This window comes from Halichoerus grypus, chromosome 15, assembly GCF_964656455.1.
Source record: "Halichoerus grypus chromosome 15, mHalGry1.hap1.1, whole genome shotgun sequence".
NCBI classification, from domain to species: Eukaryota; Metazoa; Chordata; class Mammalia; order Carnivora; family Phocidae; genus Halichoerus; species Halichoerus grypus.
Window position 1 is genome coordinate 55,302,560 of NC_135726.1, and position 20,082 is coordinate 55,322,641.

At 50.7% G+C, this 20,082-nt stretch overlaps 1 protein-coding gene across 1 annotated transcript; it reads right to left on the bottom strand.

Moving 5' to 3' along the window:
- Positions 1–4,721: 4,721 nt before the first annotated feature.
- Positions 4,722–9,724, bottom strand: KLK14 (kallikrein related peptidase 14). The gene is given in 5 exon segments (XM_036103991.2): positions 4,722–5,473; positions 6,076–6,212; positions 6,350–6,603; positions 8,699–8,870; positions 9,685–9,724. Coding segments are annotated over 5 exon segments (756 nt in total). The 3' UTR covers positions 4,722–5,320.
- Between the last annotated feature and the right edge of the window lie 10,358 nt (positions 9,725–20,082).

Below are 20,082 nucleotides of genomic sequence, written 5' to 3' on the forward strand. Positions count from 1 at the left end.
TGCTGATGACTCCCAGATTTAAGTCTCCAGCCAGACCTTGCTCCTGAACTCTCAACTTGACATACAACTGCCTACTCCACATCTGCATGTCCAAAACCGAGCAGGCTCCTCTTGATCTTTTCCATCGGTGGTCTCTCCGTCCTTCCAGTCTTCAAAAGTGAAAACCTTCATCTCTCCTTTGGATTCCTTCTCTCACGCCACATATCCATCTTTTTACTCAACCCTGTCAGCTCTGCCTTCAAAATAGATCCCAAATCTGACCATTTCTCAACACCCTCCATCTTTGCCATCTGGCCGCTCCCAGCCACCGTCATCTCCCACCTGGATTATTGCAAATTTCCTATCTGGCCTCCCTGTTTCTGGCCTGTCCACCTACACCCTATTTTTGACACAGCAGCCAGAGTGACCTTTTAAGAGAATGTGAGTCAGGGCAGGTCAGTCCTCTTCTCAAAACCCTGCAGTGCCTCCCACATCACTCGGAGTGAATGTCCCATTTCCTGATGGTGGCCTACAAGCCTCTAGACATCATTGATTATCTCCTCTTGCCCACCCTTCTCATGCCAGGCACACTCTCAGAGCCTCGTCCAAGCCAGGTGTCTGCATGGTTTCTTCCCTTCTTGTCCTCCTCTCTCTGAAGATTTTCTTGACCACTCTAGTTGGGAATTCCTAGGACAGGTGCAACGGATCACTAGAAGGACTCACAGAACCCAGAGAAGCTGCTATACTCGTAGTTTCGGTTTATCACACGTACAAATATAGCATCAAATAAGCAGAGGAAAATGGCGCATAGGGCAGAGTCCGGGAGAGACCAGCCGCAAGATTCAGGATGACGTCTCTCCGTGGAGTTGTGCTTCCTTCTCCCAGCACCGATGTGTGATAACACATGCAGAGTACTGCCAACAGGGAAGCTCCCCTGAGCCTTGGTGTCCAGGGTTCTCAGTGGGGATCAGGCACATGGCTGTCTGCTTGCACGGCTGACCTTAGTCTCTAACACCTGCAGAGGCCAAACAGATACAACACGCCCCAAGGCCTCTACCATGTCATTTTTATTAGGAGAGACTATCTGGCATGACCAAGGCCCCCAGGCCAACAAAGACACTGTTATCAGGCAGAAGAACAAGCAAGGGCCAACCCTCTCTTTCTGCACAGGTTTTGGACAACCCAGGCCCGCCGAGTTAACCCTTCATTGCACAACCACCTAGTTAAAATCTCTCCTCTGACATTCTCTATCCCAGTTACTCTGCTTGACTTTTGTCCAAGGCACTCCCATCTGTAATACTTCATGTTTTACTTATTCATTTATGTATTTCCTGTCTGCCTCGCCTTTCAAAGTGAGTTCCCTCGGGCCAGAGGTGCTTATCTGTTTTGTTCTAGAACAGACCCAGCGTATAATAAAATTTAATGACTATTTGCTGGATGAGCATTAAAAAAATATTGAATAAAGATGAATATTCAATAAAGTTCAATGAAAATTCACGTTCGTCACATGCAGATGTGACTTACATTTGCAGAATGAACTGCAAGCGTTGCTGAGGGTGTGGGGAGATAGGAATCCCTCTTATCTAGACAAAAACCTGCCAGTTCTTGGTGCAATCGATTAAGAGTAGGACTTTTGGTCCAATGGTCTCACTCCTGTGAATATTCCAGAGAAGCCTTCTACAGGCACATAAGGCACATGCCCCCAAACAGTCATTGCACTATGGCTTGGGTAGTGGAGGGAACCTAGGCATCCATCATTAAAGAACTGGGTCCTTAAACGGGGTCGTTGTGGATATATAGGGTGAGGTGGTGCTTCTCCAACTTTAATATGTATTGTGTCCCCTGAGGATCCTATTAAAATGCAGATTCTGGTTCATTTGGCCAGGGGTGGGGCCCAAGACTCTGACTTCTACTAAGCTCCAGGTAATTCCAATGCTGCTGTTCCCTAGACCACACTTTGAGAAGCAAGGGTATAGACTAGAGTAGTGCTCGCCAATAGAACTTTTTGTGATGGTGAAAATATTCTATTTATCTGCACTGTCCAAAATGGCAGCCACTAGCCACGTACAGTTATTGAGCACTGGGAATGTGGTGAGAGCAGCTAAGGAATGGAATCTTAACATGTATTAAATTTAGCTAATTTTAATTTAAAAATTAAAGGACCACGTGTGGCTAATGGCTACCATATTGGACAGCAACCATATTGGACAGCGCAGATGGAGAACACTCTGTAGCAGTGAGAAGCAATAAACTAAATGAGCAAACAGAACATGGAGACAGTGTTTGGTGGAATAAGATCCTGTATTTTATACCTCAACTTTGGGGCACCTGGCTGGCTTAGTCGGTAGAGCATGTGACTCTGATCTCAGGGTTGTGAGTTCGAGCCCCATGTTGGGCGCAGAGCCAACTTACAAAAAAATACCTCAACCTGACTCCTCACCAACACCCACCTTCCATGTACCCTATATCATCCAACTTAAGATGCTAGTGATTGTATTTGCACTATTATTTTGCATACCTCTGAGATAGAGAAAGAAGCTGTCAATTAAATTGTGATATAATGCTGGGGTGCCTGGGTGGCTCAGGCGTTAAGCATCTGCCTTTGGCTCAGGTCATGATCCCAGGGTCCTGGGATCGAGCCCCACATCAGGCTCCCTGCTCAGCGGGAAGCCTGCTTCTCCCTCTCCCTCTGCCCCTGCTTGTGTTCCCTCTCCCTGTGTCTCTCTCTGTCAAATAAATAAATAAAATCTTAAAAAAAAAAAACTACTTTTATTTAGCTTTATAGGATGCAGGCTAAGAATCACAGCATGGGCTGTATTTTCACCTTACTGGGGGCCCGAATCTACCCCAATACACAGCTGCTCTTGTCCTCTTTCCTCCACAGAGCTTGTATGGCTGTTACATATGAGAGCCAAGCTGTGTCTGCATCACCTGGACAGAAGGTGCAGCCTTCATGTCCCAACAATCTTTGGAGCTGCCGTAACCACGTGGGTCCCAGACCCACCGCCTGAGAATTCTCGGACCCTGTGCTGCGCCCCCACGAGAGAGCAAGTGAACCCTGGTGAGACCACACTGCCTTCTACTCTAGCTGAGCTCTGCAGTATCCCAGCACAGAACCATGAAGAGACAGACGCTAGGATCATCGGGTCATTCCTAGGCAGACCTGTCGTGTGCTGCGCTGGAAAGGATTTAACCAAAAAAGCTTTTGCCAATTTCTATGGTGTAATACTCCTGCTTGGGCTGGTATCAACCTACCAGTGCAATGTCACTGGGCACAGAGTTGGAAAGAGATGTGAAGAGCTCACAGTTATAGACGTAATACAACAGACAAACATAAATTCAAAACATAACTATTAGCGAAAATAATTAGGAATTGATGAATGTTGAGTATTTATTGACCTTCTTTTTATTTTTTTATTTGTTTTAAAGATTATTTATTTATTTATTTGAGAGAGAGAATGAGATAGAGAGAGCATGAGAGTGGGAAGGGTCAGAGGGAGAAGCAGACTCCTTGCTGAGCAGGGAGCCCGACCCGGGACTCGATCCCAGGACTCCAGGATCATGACGTGAGCCGAAGGCGGTCGCTTAACCAACTGAGCCACCCAGGCGCACTATTGACCCTCTTTTTAATATTCATTATTTAATTGTAAGTTTATGTAATTTAATTTTTAATAATGGTTGTGTTTACCACCTGGCTCTCACAATTCCTAAAAATTGACCAATTGGCTCTTTTGGGCTGGTATTGAGCTGGTTCTGGCACTCTCTTCTTTACTTTACTTTTATTTTATTTTTTAAAGGTTTTATTTTTAAGTAATCTCTACACCCAATATGGGGCTTGAGCCTACAACCTCCAGATGAAGAGCAGCATGCTTCACCGACTGAGCCAGCCAGGCACCCCTCTACTTTACTCTTAAATTGTGTTTGTTGTTTCTTGTCTGTCACCTCCTGCTGGAGCCCAAGCTCTGTGAGGGGAAGCATTTAGATTCATCTGGCTTCTTCACAGCTCAATTCCCAGCACCTAGAACAATGCCTGGTGTACAGTAGGAGCTTAATAAATAGTCTTTGATGAATGAAAGAAAGAGAATGAGATTCGTAACACAATGGCTTCGTGTAAATTAGAAGCAACAGCTTGTGAGGAGGCATGTTTTGCAAGGATGCACGGTATTCAAGGCCATTTGTGTTGGTGCCTGTGGGGAGGGAGGGGACTGGAGCCAGGGATGACAGATGGAATAAAGAAATAAAATGAGAGCAGGTCTCTGCCAGGACTTGAATTCCAGAGGGTGATTGACTTAACTCTCCTCACCTGAGATCTGATTAGGAAAAAGAGACCTTTTTATTTGCATAGGGTTTTCCAGGAAACAAGGTGAGTCTTTGCCTTCCCTGCCCTGGACCTTAGCAGTCCCTGCTCACAGGAACCGGAGTTGAGCCCAGGCTCAGGGAGGGCAGTCTTGCTCAGGGTCAGGCTGCAAGGCTGGGTGTTTTCTTCTGTCACACCAGACAATGTGGCTGGGGAGTGCCCCCAGGGAGCAACATGCACCCCATTCAGCCACTTGTCAAGAACAAGGTTCCTGGCTGGGCACAATTAAGCCACGGTAGGCATATCCGTAGGATGAATTAAATGAACTGACGAATGGAATTTAGGATTCTCCAGTTTTTATTATTATTTATCTGGTTTTTATTTTTATTTAATTTAATTTATTTATTTTTGAAGATTTTATTTATTTATTTGACAGAGAGTGAGAGAGAGCACAAGCAGGGGGAGAGGCAGAGAGAGGGAGAAGCAGACTCTCCGCTGAGCAGGGAGCCCAATGCGGGGCTCGATCCCAGGACCCTGAGATCATGACCTGAGCCAAAGGCAGACGCCCAGCGACTGAGCCACCCAGGAGCCCCTATATATCTGGTTTTTAGAGACACTAAGAGTTTTGAAAATGTCTTCTTTGGGGTATGGGGCCAGTTTTGTGCTTTCATGGTCCTGTTCCTGTACCTAAGGGGCCTTGAATAATGATGTTGTGGGGGTGTGGAGAGAAATCCTGAAAGAACATCTCTGGGAAAGGAGAGTTCTGGGCCAGGAGTCTGGATCAAGAGGCTGGGGGCCAGGACTCCTGGGTCTGAGGGAGGAGGGGGCTGGGGTCCTGGACTCCAGGGTCTGAGGGAGGAAGGGCTGGGGGTTTGGACTCCTGGGTCTGAGGGAGGAGGGGGCTGGGGGCTAGGAGGGGGCTGGGGGCTGGGACCCCTGGGTCTGAGGGAAGAGAGGGCTGGGGGCTGGGACCCCTGGGTCTTGAGTGGAGAGAGCAAGGTCTGGGGAAGCAGGTGGGCAGCTGATACTTAGTTACACCAGCAATCATTTGCTCCGTATGGTTTTCTGGATCCAGGTTTGGTACTTGCACAGGTTGGTGTAGACTCCGGGATAGCCGGGCAGGGCACAACGTTCCATCCCCCAGGACACAAGACCTTGGAGCTGTCCTTTGCACACCAGGGGTCCCCCTGAGTCACCCTGAAGGGAAGAGGCCGAGATGGAAACACCCATGGACAGATGGTCAGAGCCACGGGTGTGGAAAACCCAGAGGCAAAGATGAAGAAGGAGGTGGGCTGAGACCACCCCCCCACCCCCCGCAGGGCTCTGGAGATATCAGCCCGAAGAGTTGGCGTCACTGCCTTCCCTCTTCACTGGTTCCTGCTGTCTCTGCCTCTTGGGTCTCACTGAGCTGCTCTAGAAAACTGTGTATGCCTCTTTATCTCCCCGTCTCTTGAGTCACCTCTCAGGAAAGGTCTCTAGAGTCCTTTAGCACAGATTTCCCAGTGCCCATATGTACTAGCAGCAACGAGAGCACTGCTCTGCACTCTTTCCATGGACTACCATCTCATTCCACCACCTGCCCTAAGAGGAGCTACCCTCCTCTGACAGATGAGAAAACTTTGGCACAGACGGATTAGGTCCGTTATCCAAGGGTGGACACCTAGGAGGCAGCCCAGCCATTACAATCTGTCTCAGTCTCTGGGGAGGCCTCCACTGATTTTCATGCTCCTGAGATCCTTTGATACCCAAGTTCCAGCCCCAAACAATCCCCCTCCTTCGGCTCTGCCCCCGGGCCTCACCTGACAGGAGTCCTTCCCACCTTGGGGAACACCTGCACAGACCATGCCAGGAGTGACAGCTTGGGAATAAGCCTGCCGACACTCCTGATCTGAGGAGATGTTGATGTTCACACATTGCAGGGGGTTGGGGTACCTGACTGGAGGGCACAGAAAGGTTACAAGTGGGGGTTTACCTTCCAACAGGACCAGGAGTCTGGGGACCCACCTCCTCCTCCCTCAGACCCAGGAGTCCAGGCCCTCCAACCCTTCCTTCCCAGGACGCAAGAGTACTCACCAATGGGGCTAGATGTGGTGCCCCAGCCTGACACATGGCAGGGAGTCCCTGGGCTGGCGCAGGAACTGGCCACGGTGATGGGCCTCACCGCCCTCCCCAGCCGAACAGGCCGCTTCAGCTGCAGCAGCATCAAGTCGTTATTGTGGGTCCGGGAGTTGTACTGGGGGTGTGGCACCTGGCGAACCACACGCAGCACCTGCTAGGTGGCCTCCCAATTCCTCAGGTTGTGCTTGCCCAGGGCTACGTGAAGGATCCTGGCCCATAACCCCCAAAAGTAGCACTGCTCAGGATCTGACCTGGAGACCCCTCTGGCCCCATTCCCTTACCTGGTGATGAATTTTCCACAAGTCTGAACTGCTTATGGAGCATTCAGTGGACTCCTGTGCTCTTTCCCATGGCCTGGGCATTCTCTCTTGAGCCAATCCCACCATCCACCCCTTCCTCTCTTGAGCTATGCTATGGTTTCTGGCTTGAGTGTAAGGTGATAGTTGGGAGTTCTTGGCTCAGTGCTGGGTTCTAGGCTCTGAGTTCCAAGTGAGACTCTGGGCTATGGCTGTAGGCTCTAAATAAGGATTGATATCTTGGAGTAGGCTCCAGGGAGGCTCCATCCTGGTTCCAGCCTGGCCCCTGGGTTCTAGATATCTTGAACTTTTGAGTCTAAGCTAGGATCTGGGCTCTCTAGATTGAGCCTGGATCATGGCATACTTTCTAGATATGAGTGTGAGATTCTGGTGTTAGGATAGGCTGTGGGTTCTATTTTGAGCTCTGTGTTCTGGTTTGAGTCTGGGTTCTAGAGGTTGATTTGAGCTTTTAGTCTTAGGGTAGTCTCAATTCTATATTGAGCAATAGATTCTGGACATGGATACGAGCTTCAGTTTCTAGGTTGTGTTCTGGGTTCTTGCTTAAGTTCTGGTTTATGACCTGGGTTTTAGACAATGGTTTGGGCTCTGTGTTTGAGCTTAGGGTCCTAAACATCAGTCTGAGTTCTTAATTCTTGGCTAGGCTCAGTCTCATATTGAATTACAGTTATGGTCTGGGCTCTTGCTTCTAGACTCTGGTCTGAGCCCTTGACCTCAGATTGAGCTCTGGGTTCTAGATGGAGCTCCAGGTTATGGCTTGGATCCAAGTTTCTTGATGTTGATTTGCATTCTGAGCTTTGCATTCTAGACTCTGGGCTGAGTTCTGGGCTCTAGGTTCTACATCAAACTTTAGTTTATGGCATTAGATCTGGTTTATAGGCATTGGGTGGGCTCTTGTCTGGGATCTGGGTTCTAGGTTTAGGTCTAGACTCTTGGAGGGGTTCTGAGTTCTGTATGGGACTTCAGATTATGGTCTGCATTCTGGGATTTAGCACTGGGTTGAAGTTTGGGTTCCAGGCTGCTAAAAAAGGAGCTGTAGACCAGACTCTGAATTGAACATTGCATCTAGAATAGGTTCTGGTTCTGTCTATCCTACACTCTGAGCTATATGTTCTAGCTGTAAGCAGGGTTCTGGATTTATGGTTGGACTGCAGGTCTGGATTCTAAGTTTTGAGAGGGGTCCTGAGTTTCTGAATGTAGACTGTACCCTAAACTGAACCACCAATCTGGAATGGGCTCTTAATCTTAGTCTCTATGTAGAGCTTGGCCTTTAGATAGATCTCCAGATTATGTTAGGTTCTAGGTTTTGTGTGGGACTCTAAGCTGGCATATGGGTTCTAAATTGCCAATCCGCTTTCAGAATCTAAACTGAGGGACACTTGGGTGGCTCATTCGGTTGAGCGTCAGACTCTTGATTTTGGCTGGGGTTGTGGGATCGTGGAGTCCAGCCCCACATTGGGCTCTGCTCTCAGCTTAGAGTCTGCTGGAGATTCTGTCTTTCCCTCTGCCCCTCTCCCTACTCATGCTCAATCTCTCTCTAAATAAATAAATAAATAAAATTTTCTTTTTTTTAAAGATTTTATTCATTTATTTGACACAGGGAGAGAGACAGCTAGAGAGGGAACACAAGCAGGGGGAGTGGGAGAGGGAGAAGCAGGCTTCCCGCTGAGCAGGGAGCCCGATGTGGGGCTCGATCCCAGGACACTGGGATCATGACCTGAGCAGAAGGCAGATGCCTAACGACTGAGCCACCCAGGTGCCCCAATAAATAAAATCTTAAAAAAAAAAAAGAATCTAAACTGAGCTCAAGATTTATGGCTGGATTCCATATTCTGAGCTGTGTTGGTAATTCTAGGCTCTTATCTAGACCCCAAACCAGGACCCAGCTACTACATCAGGTTCAACACAATGTTCCAGGTTCTTAGCTGAGCTCTGGGGCTCTAGACTCTGGAATCCACTTGGCACAAGAATAGGGGAGGGGGGTACTCACGGTCGTGCACAGTGAGCAGCAGTGATGGCCCACTGGCCTGAAAGCAGGGCCCCTCCACAGAGGAAACGACGAAAGGGACCTGCCAGTAGGGCTGCCTGCCATGGCTGGGAGTTCTGGATGCATGTATAACCACCAATTATCTTGTTCTCATCCTCTTGGCTCTGTGCCATGGCTAGGAACAGGCAGGGGTGGGGTGGGGAAAGCAGATGAACAAATGTTCTCCACCCCTCAAATCTCTAGGATGTCTGGGATCCACAAATCCCCTTTCTTTACCTACCCCCTAAACCACCCACCTCTATCTGCCCCACGCAGTATGACATATGCCCAATGTTGTCCCCATTATTGCCCCAACACAATCAGGGAGTTTTCTGACAATCCCCCCATCACCTCCATAGTATGTTACTTGATCCCACGGCCACCTCATCCAGGGCACTGACATATCTACTACCCTTGACTTTACTCTCCCACGAATAGTTTCTATCATCACTTCTCACAACATACCACAATTCCCCCATTAATCCTTCTCCAACACATTCAAGGAGCTCCCTGTCCTTTTTCCAACCTTCCCACTCTTATGGCCCCCCAGGACCCACCGTCTCACCCCACATCCACTCCATCTGCCAATCAATGCCCCTCCCCATGAGCCTACCTCCCTACATCACACCCCACCCCCCTTCACCACCAACAACATGCTGTCTTTCCGTTAGTTCTGCAGCCCTCCTTTTAAATAAAACCCAGACAAGCCTGGACACTTCTCCACAATTCCTCACTTATTTCTCCCCATCTCCTTTAACTCCTGTACCCTGATATCTCCTGATATCTCCATAGGCCCCCTCCTAAGGGCTCCTCAGCCACGACCCCCAAAACCACACCCATGCCTTCTCACCAGGTCACCCATGCGCCCACTGGGTCCCTGGGAACCCTCCCTGTCTCTTCTCAGCATCTCCAGGGGACTGTCCATACCCCAGACCCCACTGCTGTCTTACCTAGAGCCACGATCTGAAGTGCTGTTAGCAGGAGGAACATTCTGGGGGCTGGGGTTGGGTTCTGGCAATGCAGAGAGAAAGTGAGAGAGACGCAGGCTGCAAGAGACCCAGAGCTTGAGGGACAGAGACAGAGAGGGCCTTAAACAGAGACCAAGACCCTTAGAAACATGGCTGTGCCTCTGTGTGTAGAGGAGGTGGGGGTGGTGTCTTGCCTCCCTGTCACTCCATGGAGGCCTTTTATCCTTGGTCTGGGCAACTGGCCCTGCCCCCCACCCTTCTCCTGACTTTTTTTTTTATAGCCCAGTTCTCATTCCAGGGCTCCCTAGTCCTATCTCCTCCCTCCCCTCTCTGGCCAGAGAAGCAGCCACCACATTAATGAGAACCCGCCCAGTGAAGGTGTTTAATCTGGGAGGAACCCAGGGAGGGGGCACCCCAGGGCAGGGTGGACAGTGTGGGGGGCTCAGGGGAAGGTGCTGGGAGGGGTGGGGGGGTGGGGAGCAGAGATACAGAGAAGGCTGGGAAATGAAAAAGAAGTCACATATGTAGGTGGAGAGCCAGAGACAGGGTCAGAGAAAAACAGGCTGGAGAGACAAGAGTCAGAGGGAGAGAGACTAGGGAAAGATGGGGAAAGGAAGGAAGATGAATGTGGACACGGGGACAGAGGAGGCAGATGGGGGGAAAGACAAGGGAACAGGGGAGGCCCAGAGACAGAGATTCATGGAGAGGGCAAGGTGGGGAAGCCGAGGGGGTGCGGAACAGAGGGAAGAGGCTGGGGGTAGGGGAGCAGGAATGGTGCCCACGAAGTGCTGATGCACTAGAGAGGAGGAGGAGGAAGATGTGGGACAAGGCAGAGGAGGGGGAGACAGAGAGCGACAGGTACAGAGGTGATGGGGACACAGACAGAGGGGACTGGGAGGCAGATGTGGAAGGGGACAGCCGCCAGGAAGAGGGCGGCAGGGGGAGGGGCTGGGAACTGGCAGGAGACAGCAGGGTCAGGAGGCACCGGGGACAGTCTTGTCCTCTAGGCTTTCTCACTTTGTGGTTCTCACAGTCCTGGGAGTTTGGGGAGCAGGGGCCCCAGCAGGGAGGAAGAGGGTCAGTGCAGAACTGGGGTGCCCCAACTGGGGCTCTACAGAGGGGCAGGGGCAGAGTGGGGGACAGAGACAGAGATGGAGACCCAGAGAGAGGGAGAGAGACAACAGTGAGGTGGCGAGGGGCTCCAGGCGGCCAAGGAGGGGCCCTGGGTTCGAGAGACCCCTCCTAACTTGGGGCAGGGCCCAGGCCCTCAGCACCTCCCCAGCCTCTTAAATTCCCTAATGACTGCAATTTGTCCCTGGGCCTGAGCAGGGCACGGTGACTCAGGAGGCAGCCTCGGCACTCTCCCTCTCCCAACACCCCAGCACCGCCCCCCACCCTCCACCCAAGCTGGCTCCCAAACCACTTTCCTCCCTCTCTGCCTGGGCTGCTGCTTAGCCCTGTCCCTGTCCCTGGGGACTCATTCTGCGCATTTGAATCCACATGCCCACCTCCCTGTGTGCACTTCTGTTTCCTGTGACCCGGCTCTGAGGGGCTGAAGGCCTCAGCTCTGGCCCCGGCAAACCAGAAGGGCGGGATGCTGACCAGAAGGAAAGACCTCCCCGTCCCCCCAGCCCCCACCCTGGGGCACAGGGGGACTGGGGAGGGGCTGCCCTGCGTCTGGGGGCCCTTGTGGTGACACATCTACAGATGAGGTAACATTACATGGAAACACCTGTGCAGGAGCATCTAGGTGGCTCAGTTGGTTAAGCGTCGGCCTTTGGCTCAGGGCTCAGATCTTGATCCCAGGACCGCGGGGAGCCTGCTTCTCCCTCTCCCTCTGCCTTCCACTCCCCCTGCTTGTGCTCTCTCTCTCTCTCTCTGTCAAATAAATAAATAAAAATCTTAAAAAAAAAAAGAAAGAAAAGAAACACCTGTGCATACACACACACGGACAAACAGATGCACAGAGATACGGTCTAGACCTGTAGTCTAGCTAATGGCCCTCGGGGATTTCCTGGGGCAGATACGTCCTGCGGTTATTTATCTATGACAACATCACCACCAGGGGAAGCTGAGAGAAGGAGCCCATTTGAGCAACTTCTTAGAGTCCACAAATATTTCCTTTTTTTTTTTTCCATAATTTATTTCAAAATAAACAGCAACAAAACAGAATTTCCTGGTAAAGGCAAACCTACCCCCTCCATCTGAGCATAAACCTTGATTTGATGGACTCATGGGGACCCTCCGCTGAGCTGGAAGACTCTGGTAAGCATGAGGTCTCCCTCCACCTAAAAAGAAGGCTCTGAGGGGCACCTGGGTGGCTCAGTCAGCTGGGTATCTGCCTTCGGCTCAGGTCATGATCCTGGGGTCCTGGGATCAAGGCCCGGGTTGGGCTCCCTGCTCAGCGTGGAGTCTGCTTCTCCCTGCCCCTCAGCCCCTCCCCCTGCTCATACTCTCTCTCTCTCAAATAAATAAATAAAATCTTAAAAAAAAAATTAAAAAAAACAAAAAGAAGGCTCTGCTTATGCAGAAGGCTTCAGTGAACCCGAGGGAGCCCTAGCGAAAGGCTGGCCATGCACCACAAATATGCTCCTTGCACCTCCTTCTTGCTCCCCAGCCCAGCCCCCAACCCCTGCAAGCTCCCACCAGGTTACCCAGCGCCTTCCCACCAGAATCTAAAACCTGGGCCCCCTGCTCACCACTCCACCCACCACCTTAGCAGTGTTGTTTGCCCTGACATGGGTGTGCAAAAGATATTGAATGAATAAATGAATGAATGAATGAACAGATGGCCAGAGTCCTTGCTTTCAAGGAGCTCATGGTCTGGTGGGAAAGGTCAATGGGGCAATAGGAAACTAGGTCCGGGGTGATGTGCCCTCTGACAAGGAATGTGGAAGGGCCTGATGGAACCCCAGGAGTGGGGAAGGGCTCCCGAAGGGCGGGTTGTCTAAGCTGGGGCCTGCGGTGGATGAGTAGGAGTTCGCCAGGGGGATGGAGGGAGTGTAGGGTCAGGCGGGGGTGGGAAGAGGTGAGGGGCTTGAGTAGACACCTTCAGGCAGGAGAATGGTGACAGAGCTCAGGGGGCAGGAGGGAAAAGTGGCCGGGAGAAGCAGAAGCCCAAGGGTGATTCTGAGCAGGGAAGAGTAGAGCCCTTAGGGTCCTCAGTGGAGACATAGGTCCGGAGCTTAGGACAGCTGCCTGGTTAGAGACAGAGGTGGGGCACCTGCGGCCAGTGCGGGGAGACTATATCTATCGAGAGGACCAAGGACATCTGCCCAGGACCCTAAGGAAGACCCCGGTTTAGGGGGCAGGGGGCTGAGGAGGAGCAAACGGAGAGCTAGAGAGAAGACCAGGAAAGGGTGGTGGTGCGGAAGTTGAGATAACTTTTTAGGAAGGAAGAGACACGAGGGTGGGACACAGCTGGGCGGCCACTGGGAAAAAGGACAGAGGGGAGATTGGAAGGTTTTCGTGGCTGGTGGGACCGGGGGCAGGGGAGGAGGTGGTGGGTGAAGACAGCCCTTAGATGTGGCAGGGGCAAGAGGTTGTGACCAACAAAGGCTGGTGAGGAGACAGGGAAGGACAAAAGCAGCTCCCATTTACTGAGGGCTTGGCACAGCCAGGCGCAGTGCTGTGTTCTTTTATTTTATGCTTTAATGTTCAAAACTTTAAAGATAAATTGATTTGCAGGATCACAGCTATCTGGCTTAGTCGGTGGAGCAAGCAACTCTAGATCTTGGGGTAGTAAGTTCGAGCCCCATGTTGGGTGTGGAGATTACTTAAAAATAAAATCTTTTTTAGAAAAAGACTTTATTTATTTATTTGACAGAGTGAGAGACAGCAGGAGAGGGGACACAAGCAGGGGGAGTGGGAGAGGGAGAAGCAGGCTTCCCGCGGAGCAGGGAGCCCGATGCCGGGCTGGATCCCAGGACCTGGGATCATGACCTGAGTCGCAGGCAGAGGCTTAACGACTGAGCCACCCAGGCGCCCCCAAAATAAAATCTTTAAAAATAAAAAAATTGAGGTGGCTCAGTCAGTTAAGCAGCCAGCTCTTGATTTCAGCTCAGGTCATGGTCTCAGGGTCCTGGGACGAGCCCCACAACCTGGCTCTGTGCTCCCTCCCTCCCTCTCTCCCTCCTGCTTTCCTTCACTCTTCCTCCTTCCATTCAACAACACAGAGCACCCACTATGCTTGAGTCACAGTTCCAAGCATTGAGGATGTAGCCATGAACAAAACAGACAGAAATCCCTGCCCTGCTGAAGCTTACATTCTGGAATCAGGAGCAATCAAGAGAAAGTTAAATAAGTACAACACGTAATATTACAATTTATCCATGCTGTGAAAAATAGTAAGAAAGTAGGGAATGGAGTAGGGTCAGGGAAGGCCCAACCGAGGTGACCTTCAGGCAAAGACCTAAAGGTAGTCGAGGATCTCTGGGGGAAGACTATTCCAGACAGAGGGAGCAAAAGTGCCAAAGCCCTGAGGTATGTCTGGGGACCAGTGAGCAGGCCAGCATGGCTGGAGCAGAGAGAGTCATGGAAAGTGTGGACCCTATGGGATAGGTACTATCTTGTCCCCGTTTTACAGACTGAGAAACTGAGGCTGAGGGGAAGTGGCTGGTCCAAGGTCACCCAGCTGGTCAGCGCAAGAGGAAATGTACCAACTCCAGGACTATAGGAATCTCCACTCCACTACCAGAATCTTCTATTGTCTTCCGAGGCGATTTGAGGGTCAATTCCATTTACACGCGGATTTGGGTGTCCAGCACTGTTCTAGTGCATTTTTCATAAATTAACTCACCAAACCCTTCCCATGGTTTCGTGAGAAAGACGCTCTTATTATCTTCAATGTACAGACGAGGAAGAGAAGTCGCCTGCCCAAGTTTACACAGCGCTGAGTGGTGGCACCATGATTCCATGATTTGAACCCAGGTGGAGAGCTCTTAACAACCGCAGGGAGCGAGATACCCGAGAACAAAGGGGCGGATGGTGCAACCACCAGAGTGGTGGGATTAGCTCCAGTCAGGAAAGACGCCTCCTCCATTGTTCCAGGAAGGAAGAAGGAAAGGGCGGGTGAGGTTTCGGGTGGGGTGTGGGTCCTGTGGCAGGAAGAGGAGGGAGGGCAGTTGGGTTGGCTTCTGTTTCCTCCAGGAACATCGATGCCAGCTCACCTCAAGGGGCACCTAGGTGGGTGGGGTTGGGGAGGTGAGGGTGGCGGAGGAGGTGCCCAGGTGAAGTTGGCGATCAGGAATTTAAAGGGGCATCCTTTGAGCAGTTGGACGATTTTGTTTTGTTTTTCTCCAACGAAGAGCCCGCACATGTAGGGCTGGGTGGTGGTGGGAGGGATGCTAAGACAGGGGAGCTGAGGATTCTAGGGAGGGAAAGGGGTGGACTGTGGGGTGTAGGAAGTGCAGACAGAAGGGGCTTGGCAGGAGGCTGCATGAGGGGCTCAGGGTGCCTTTGAGGTGGAAGAACAGGTATGGCAGAACCACCCACAGCTCTGGAGGCATGGGAGGCTGTGGTCAGGGAGTGGGATGCGGGTTTCATGGCTTCAGAGCTGGAGCCTTTCTGGATGGAGATAGGGAGTTACCGTGGGAATGGGTGACAGGGGAGGTCTCAGACCATGTGGAGGCTGGGGGACTGCAAAACCAGGGGTTCCTCTCTCTTCGATGCTCCTGGGTCCTTGTTGTCAGGGAATGCCTGCCTCTGTCTTCACTTATAATAGACATCAGGCTGGCTGCCAAAGCCCTCATAAACATCATCACGTTTAATCCCCACAGCAGCTTTATGAGGCTTAGATACTCTTATTAGCACCATGTTACAGGTGAGGAAACGGGGTTTCAGACAAAAGTCACTGGTACAAGTGGCATAGCCAGGATTGGACCCTGGGTCATCCAGCTGTTAAGTGCCATGCCGCTCTGCCTGCAAATCTGTTTGTACGTCTCTGAGGGCAGGGAGTCCTCAGCTGGATCCCCAGCCCCTGGGACAACCCAGCATGCAATGAATGCTCATGGGATGAGCACACGGACCCTCGCCTCTGCCTTGTCGGGCCCCTGACCAGCTCTTCGTTGGCACTTTTCCTAGCACCTCCATGTGCCACATCTCTCTTAATCCCCCCACTGTCCTTTCGTGGTGCACACATAATCGCTTGCATTCTATAGATGGAGAAAACCTAGAGAAATGAGGTTAGTTGCCCAACATTGCATGGTGAGCGAGTGGTGTCGCTGGGATTCAAACCTCAGTCTGTCTGACTCGATGCCCCTCTGCTGCTGATCTCACGTGTCTCTTTGATTACCCAAACTTTCTGGGTAATCTCTCAGATGTCTCTGACTCAGCACCTGTATGCACACCTGGGCACCCCTGATGCCAGGTCAACAGGCAGCAAACATTCCTGCCCCACCTCCCTCCAACTTTATTATCTCCCACTTATTTCTGTTTACAAAGTGGGAGAATATGGGTCCACCCCCACCATCCCCTTCGTCTTCCCCTTGTTAGTAAATGACACCAGCATTTTCCCCGTTGCTCAGGTCAAAAGCTGTGAGTGGTCCTTGATCCTTCCCTCACTCCCACCTCCCACTTTGGCAATTCCTGTAACCTTAGTGCCAAAATAGTCCTGGAATCCACCCACTTTTTTTTTTTTAAGATTTTATTTATTTATTTTGATATATAGAGAGAGACAGCGAGAGAGGGAACACAAGCGGGGGTGGGGGCTGGGAAAGGGAGAAGCAGGCTTCCCTCGGAGCAGGGAGCCTGATGTGGGACCGGATCCCAGGACCCTGGGATCATGACTTGAGCCGAAGGCAGACGCTTAACGACTGAGCCACCCAGGCGCCCCGGAATCCACCCACTTCTTTCCTCTCATACCAAGCCACATTTATTTCTCACCTGGACAGGTGCAGTAGGATCCTAACTAGTCTCACTGCTTCCACATTTGACCCCTGTTCCCACCTTCCCTCACCCCATGCCAAGTTCAAGTCCAGCAGCCAACGTGTTCCTAAAATATAAAACAGTATCATGTTAAAAACTGCTTAAAACCCATCTATGATTCCCCACTGCAAATAGAATAAAACCCAAATGCCTCCAAGGCATTCTGTCTGGCTTATGTCCATCCCTCCAACCTCATCACTCCATCGTGCACTGTGCCTCAGCTCCCCTGGACTTCTTTGATTTTCTCAGCATGATAGTTGCCTTCCCAATTTAGGGTCTTTGTCTTTGCTGTTCCCTTTGCCCGGCACACCCCTTCACTATGCCTATGATCACCTTGTCTGGAGCAGACATCCCCCTTTAGTTTCTATCTCAGACCCTTGTTGGTTTCCTTTCTATGCCTTATTTCAAACTACAATTGCTTTATGTGTTTGCTTCCTTGTTTATTGTCTTTTTTTTCCCCTCTATGGCATTTATCACCATCAGATGTCCCTCATGTTTTATTTACTTGCTTTCTTGTGGATTCTGTTTCCCATAACTTGAGCATCATCTCTGACAGGGCAGGGGTTTTTGCCTTCCTTACCTGATCTGTGTCCTGGCACATAGTAGGTACACAGTAAACATTTGTGGAATGAAATAACATCTCTCTCATTTGAACTGAAGCTTCATGGGGGCCAGGACCTTGTCTTGCAGGTTCACTGCTGAATCCAGAGACTAGTCTGCTACCTGACATGCGGTGAGGTTCTGTATAAACAGGCCGAAGAGTGAGATGATCTCAAAGCCTCCTTCTCTCCAGAATCTCTGCTTCTATCAAAAAATCCACTTCCCTCCAGAATTCCTGATTCCCTCCAGAATCTCTGCTTCTCTCCAGAAATCTGCTTTCCTCCAGAATCTCTGTACCCAATGCTTCTACCTCTTCAGACCTGACACCAATCTCCAACACACAGGGGGAAGATGGGAAAGTCCATCTTTCTGAGACTGGGTTTCAAATCCCTAAGGGGAAGAAAGCTTCCGACTCTGGGGGATGAGGTTTCTGCATCATCAGCCTTGATCCTTTCACAGATCCACTGCCATACTCAACAAGAATTAAGGATCCCTTGTGTTTATGTAGGGGCTGCAGTTTACCAAGGCCAAAGTCCACAGCAAAAGTCCCCCTCCATGATGACTAGGGCTTCTGTCTCAGCAACACCCCTGCTCTGCCCTCCATGCTTACTATAGCTTTCTCCCTCAGCAAAAGACTGTCCTGTGTTTACTATGGCCATCTGCCTAATTGGCAAACATCTTTATTTCTGTTCAGTCTGTTTAGGACAGACTTCTCTTGTACTGGGGTTCATGTGGGAGCTCTTATGCTTACAAAACACACCCTAGAGTTTAGCAGGATTTCCAGCCCTTGGTGAGTGCTTCTTAAGTAGCCCTCATATCCATTCCCACCACCCCACCCCCTTGCTGCTGTTTTGGCTTCTCCCTGCAGTCTTCCTGGACATGGCCCCAGAAGGAGCTTTCTGATACCCAGATCTAGTCCTGTCTGCTCTGAACCCTTCCTAGGGCCCCCGTTACCCCCAGCAGGCAGCCCTCAGTGTGCAGCAGCTTTTCACTCTTCTCAGGAGCCCAGCCTCCTGGGCTAGCTCTTCCCCAGCCATCTTGCCCAGGGAGCAGCCATTCCACACAGGTTCAAGGTGCTTCCTTACCTGCAGACCCCTGCACCTGCTGTTCTCTCAGCCTTGTCTCCCTCCCACCGCTTTCTTGTGCTCATTCTTCTTCTTCTGTTTTTTTCACATTTTATTTATTTGAGAGAGAGAGAGAGAGAGGAGTGGGGGCAGGGGCAGAGGGAGAAGCAGACTCCCAGCTGAGCAGGGAGCCCGATGTGGGACTCGATCCCAGGACTCCGGGATCATGACCTGAGCCGAAGGCAGACACTTAACCGACTGAGCCACCCAGGCGCCCCATCTCGTGCTCATTCTTACTCACCTTCTGGGGCCTGGTTGAAACACTACCTCCTTTAGAAGGCATTCTATGACACCTCATGCTGAGCTGGGCACCCACCTCGGGGCTCCCCTGTGTCCTTGCTAACTCCCCACTATGGCACATATCCCTCTGTGTCCATGCCTGCCTTCCCACCAGATGGGGAGCCCATTGAGGGCAGGGACTGCGGCTGACTCAGCTATTTCTCCACTGCTCCCTGCAGGGCCTGCTCCTGGGAGGCGCCAGCAAATGTTGGCTGTGTGAATAAAGGGATGATCGTTATCATTCCTCTGCTCTTCCCACAAATCTGCAGAGCTCGCCGCCTCACCTTGGATAGGTCTTTGCTCCATTGTCACCTTCTCCTCGAGGCCTGTTTTGTGTGTGTCTCAGCCTATCGATAACCAGTGTTGCGTCTGGACCGGCCCTTGTGGTTCTCATGATTGCAAGATGCCCTCAACAATAACCATCAGGAAACTTTAAAAAAAAATAAAGTTGTTTTCTTTTTTTTTAAAATTGGGGGCCATAAAGCGAGGTCACAGTGGATGGTGGGTGCATGGGTCTCTGGGGTTCTGCTTTTATTGGGGCCCAGGGGGGCACCTAGGGTTTCACGGGCTCACTCTGTGAATTTAAAACACGAGTCGGGGAATTTAAAGCGTAGGAAGAGGGAAAACAAGCTGCAGGGTGATTTTGATTTACGGAAATCAACTAAGGTCTCTAAAACCAAGGAGCCTGGAGGACAGGGAAGGCGGCCTGGCTCTTTATCTAGTCGTGTGCCTGGCATCCTGTTTACTGAGATACCCATCTTTGAAGTGGATGCCTTGGCAAGCAAAGCTCAAGTCAGTCACTTGCATTACAAAAAAGAGAAAACCCAACGTCAGGGCTTCCACTACGCCTACTTAAATGTTGGCCTGTTTTCATCCCGATTTATTGCCACCTGACATACTATATATTTGACTTATTTTTCTCCTTTCTTTTTTGGTCTCTCCCATTCAGGCAGGTGTTTGTTCACTGCTGTCACGGATGAAGTGCTCAATAAATATTTGCGGAATGAATGGATGCATGAACACACAGGTCTTGAGGTCAAGAAAGGTTTCCAGAGGGGCCTTAATCTTTCTGCCAGACTGTGCCTCTTGCCCTTGCGCCTGGCTCAGACCAGGGAGGCCAGGGAGGAGGTGGATGCAGAGCGCAGAGCTCCCACCTGGGCCGCAGAGAGAAACAAGGGCCACCTGATGCACAGGTGTGGGTACAGTGACCTCTTGTGGCCAAGGCCTAGGACAGCATCTTCCCAGTTCCCCTGTGGGGCCCTCAGGTCCCATGTGAGGTCTGAACAGTGGTTGAATCAGAATGGAGACGGGCTGTAAGCACAACATACATACTGTATTTCAAAGGCTTAGTACAAAAAAAAAATATTGTAAAATCTTTTAAAGTTTTAAAACTTTTTTAGTTTTTTGTTTTTTTTAAAGATTTTATTTATTTATTTGACAGAGAGAGACACAG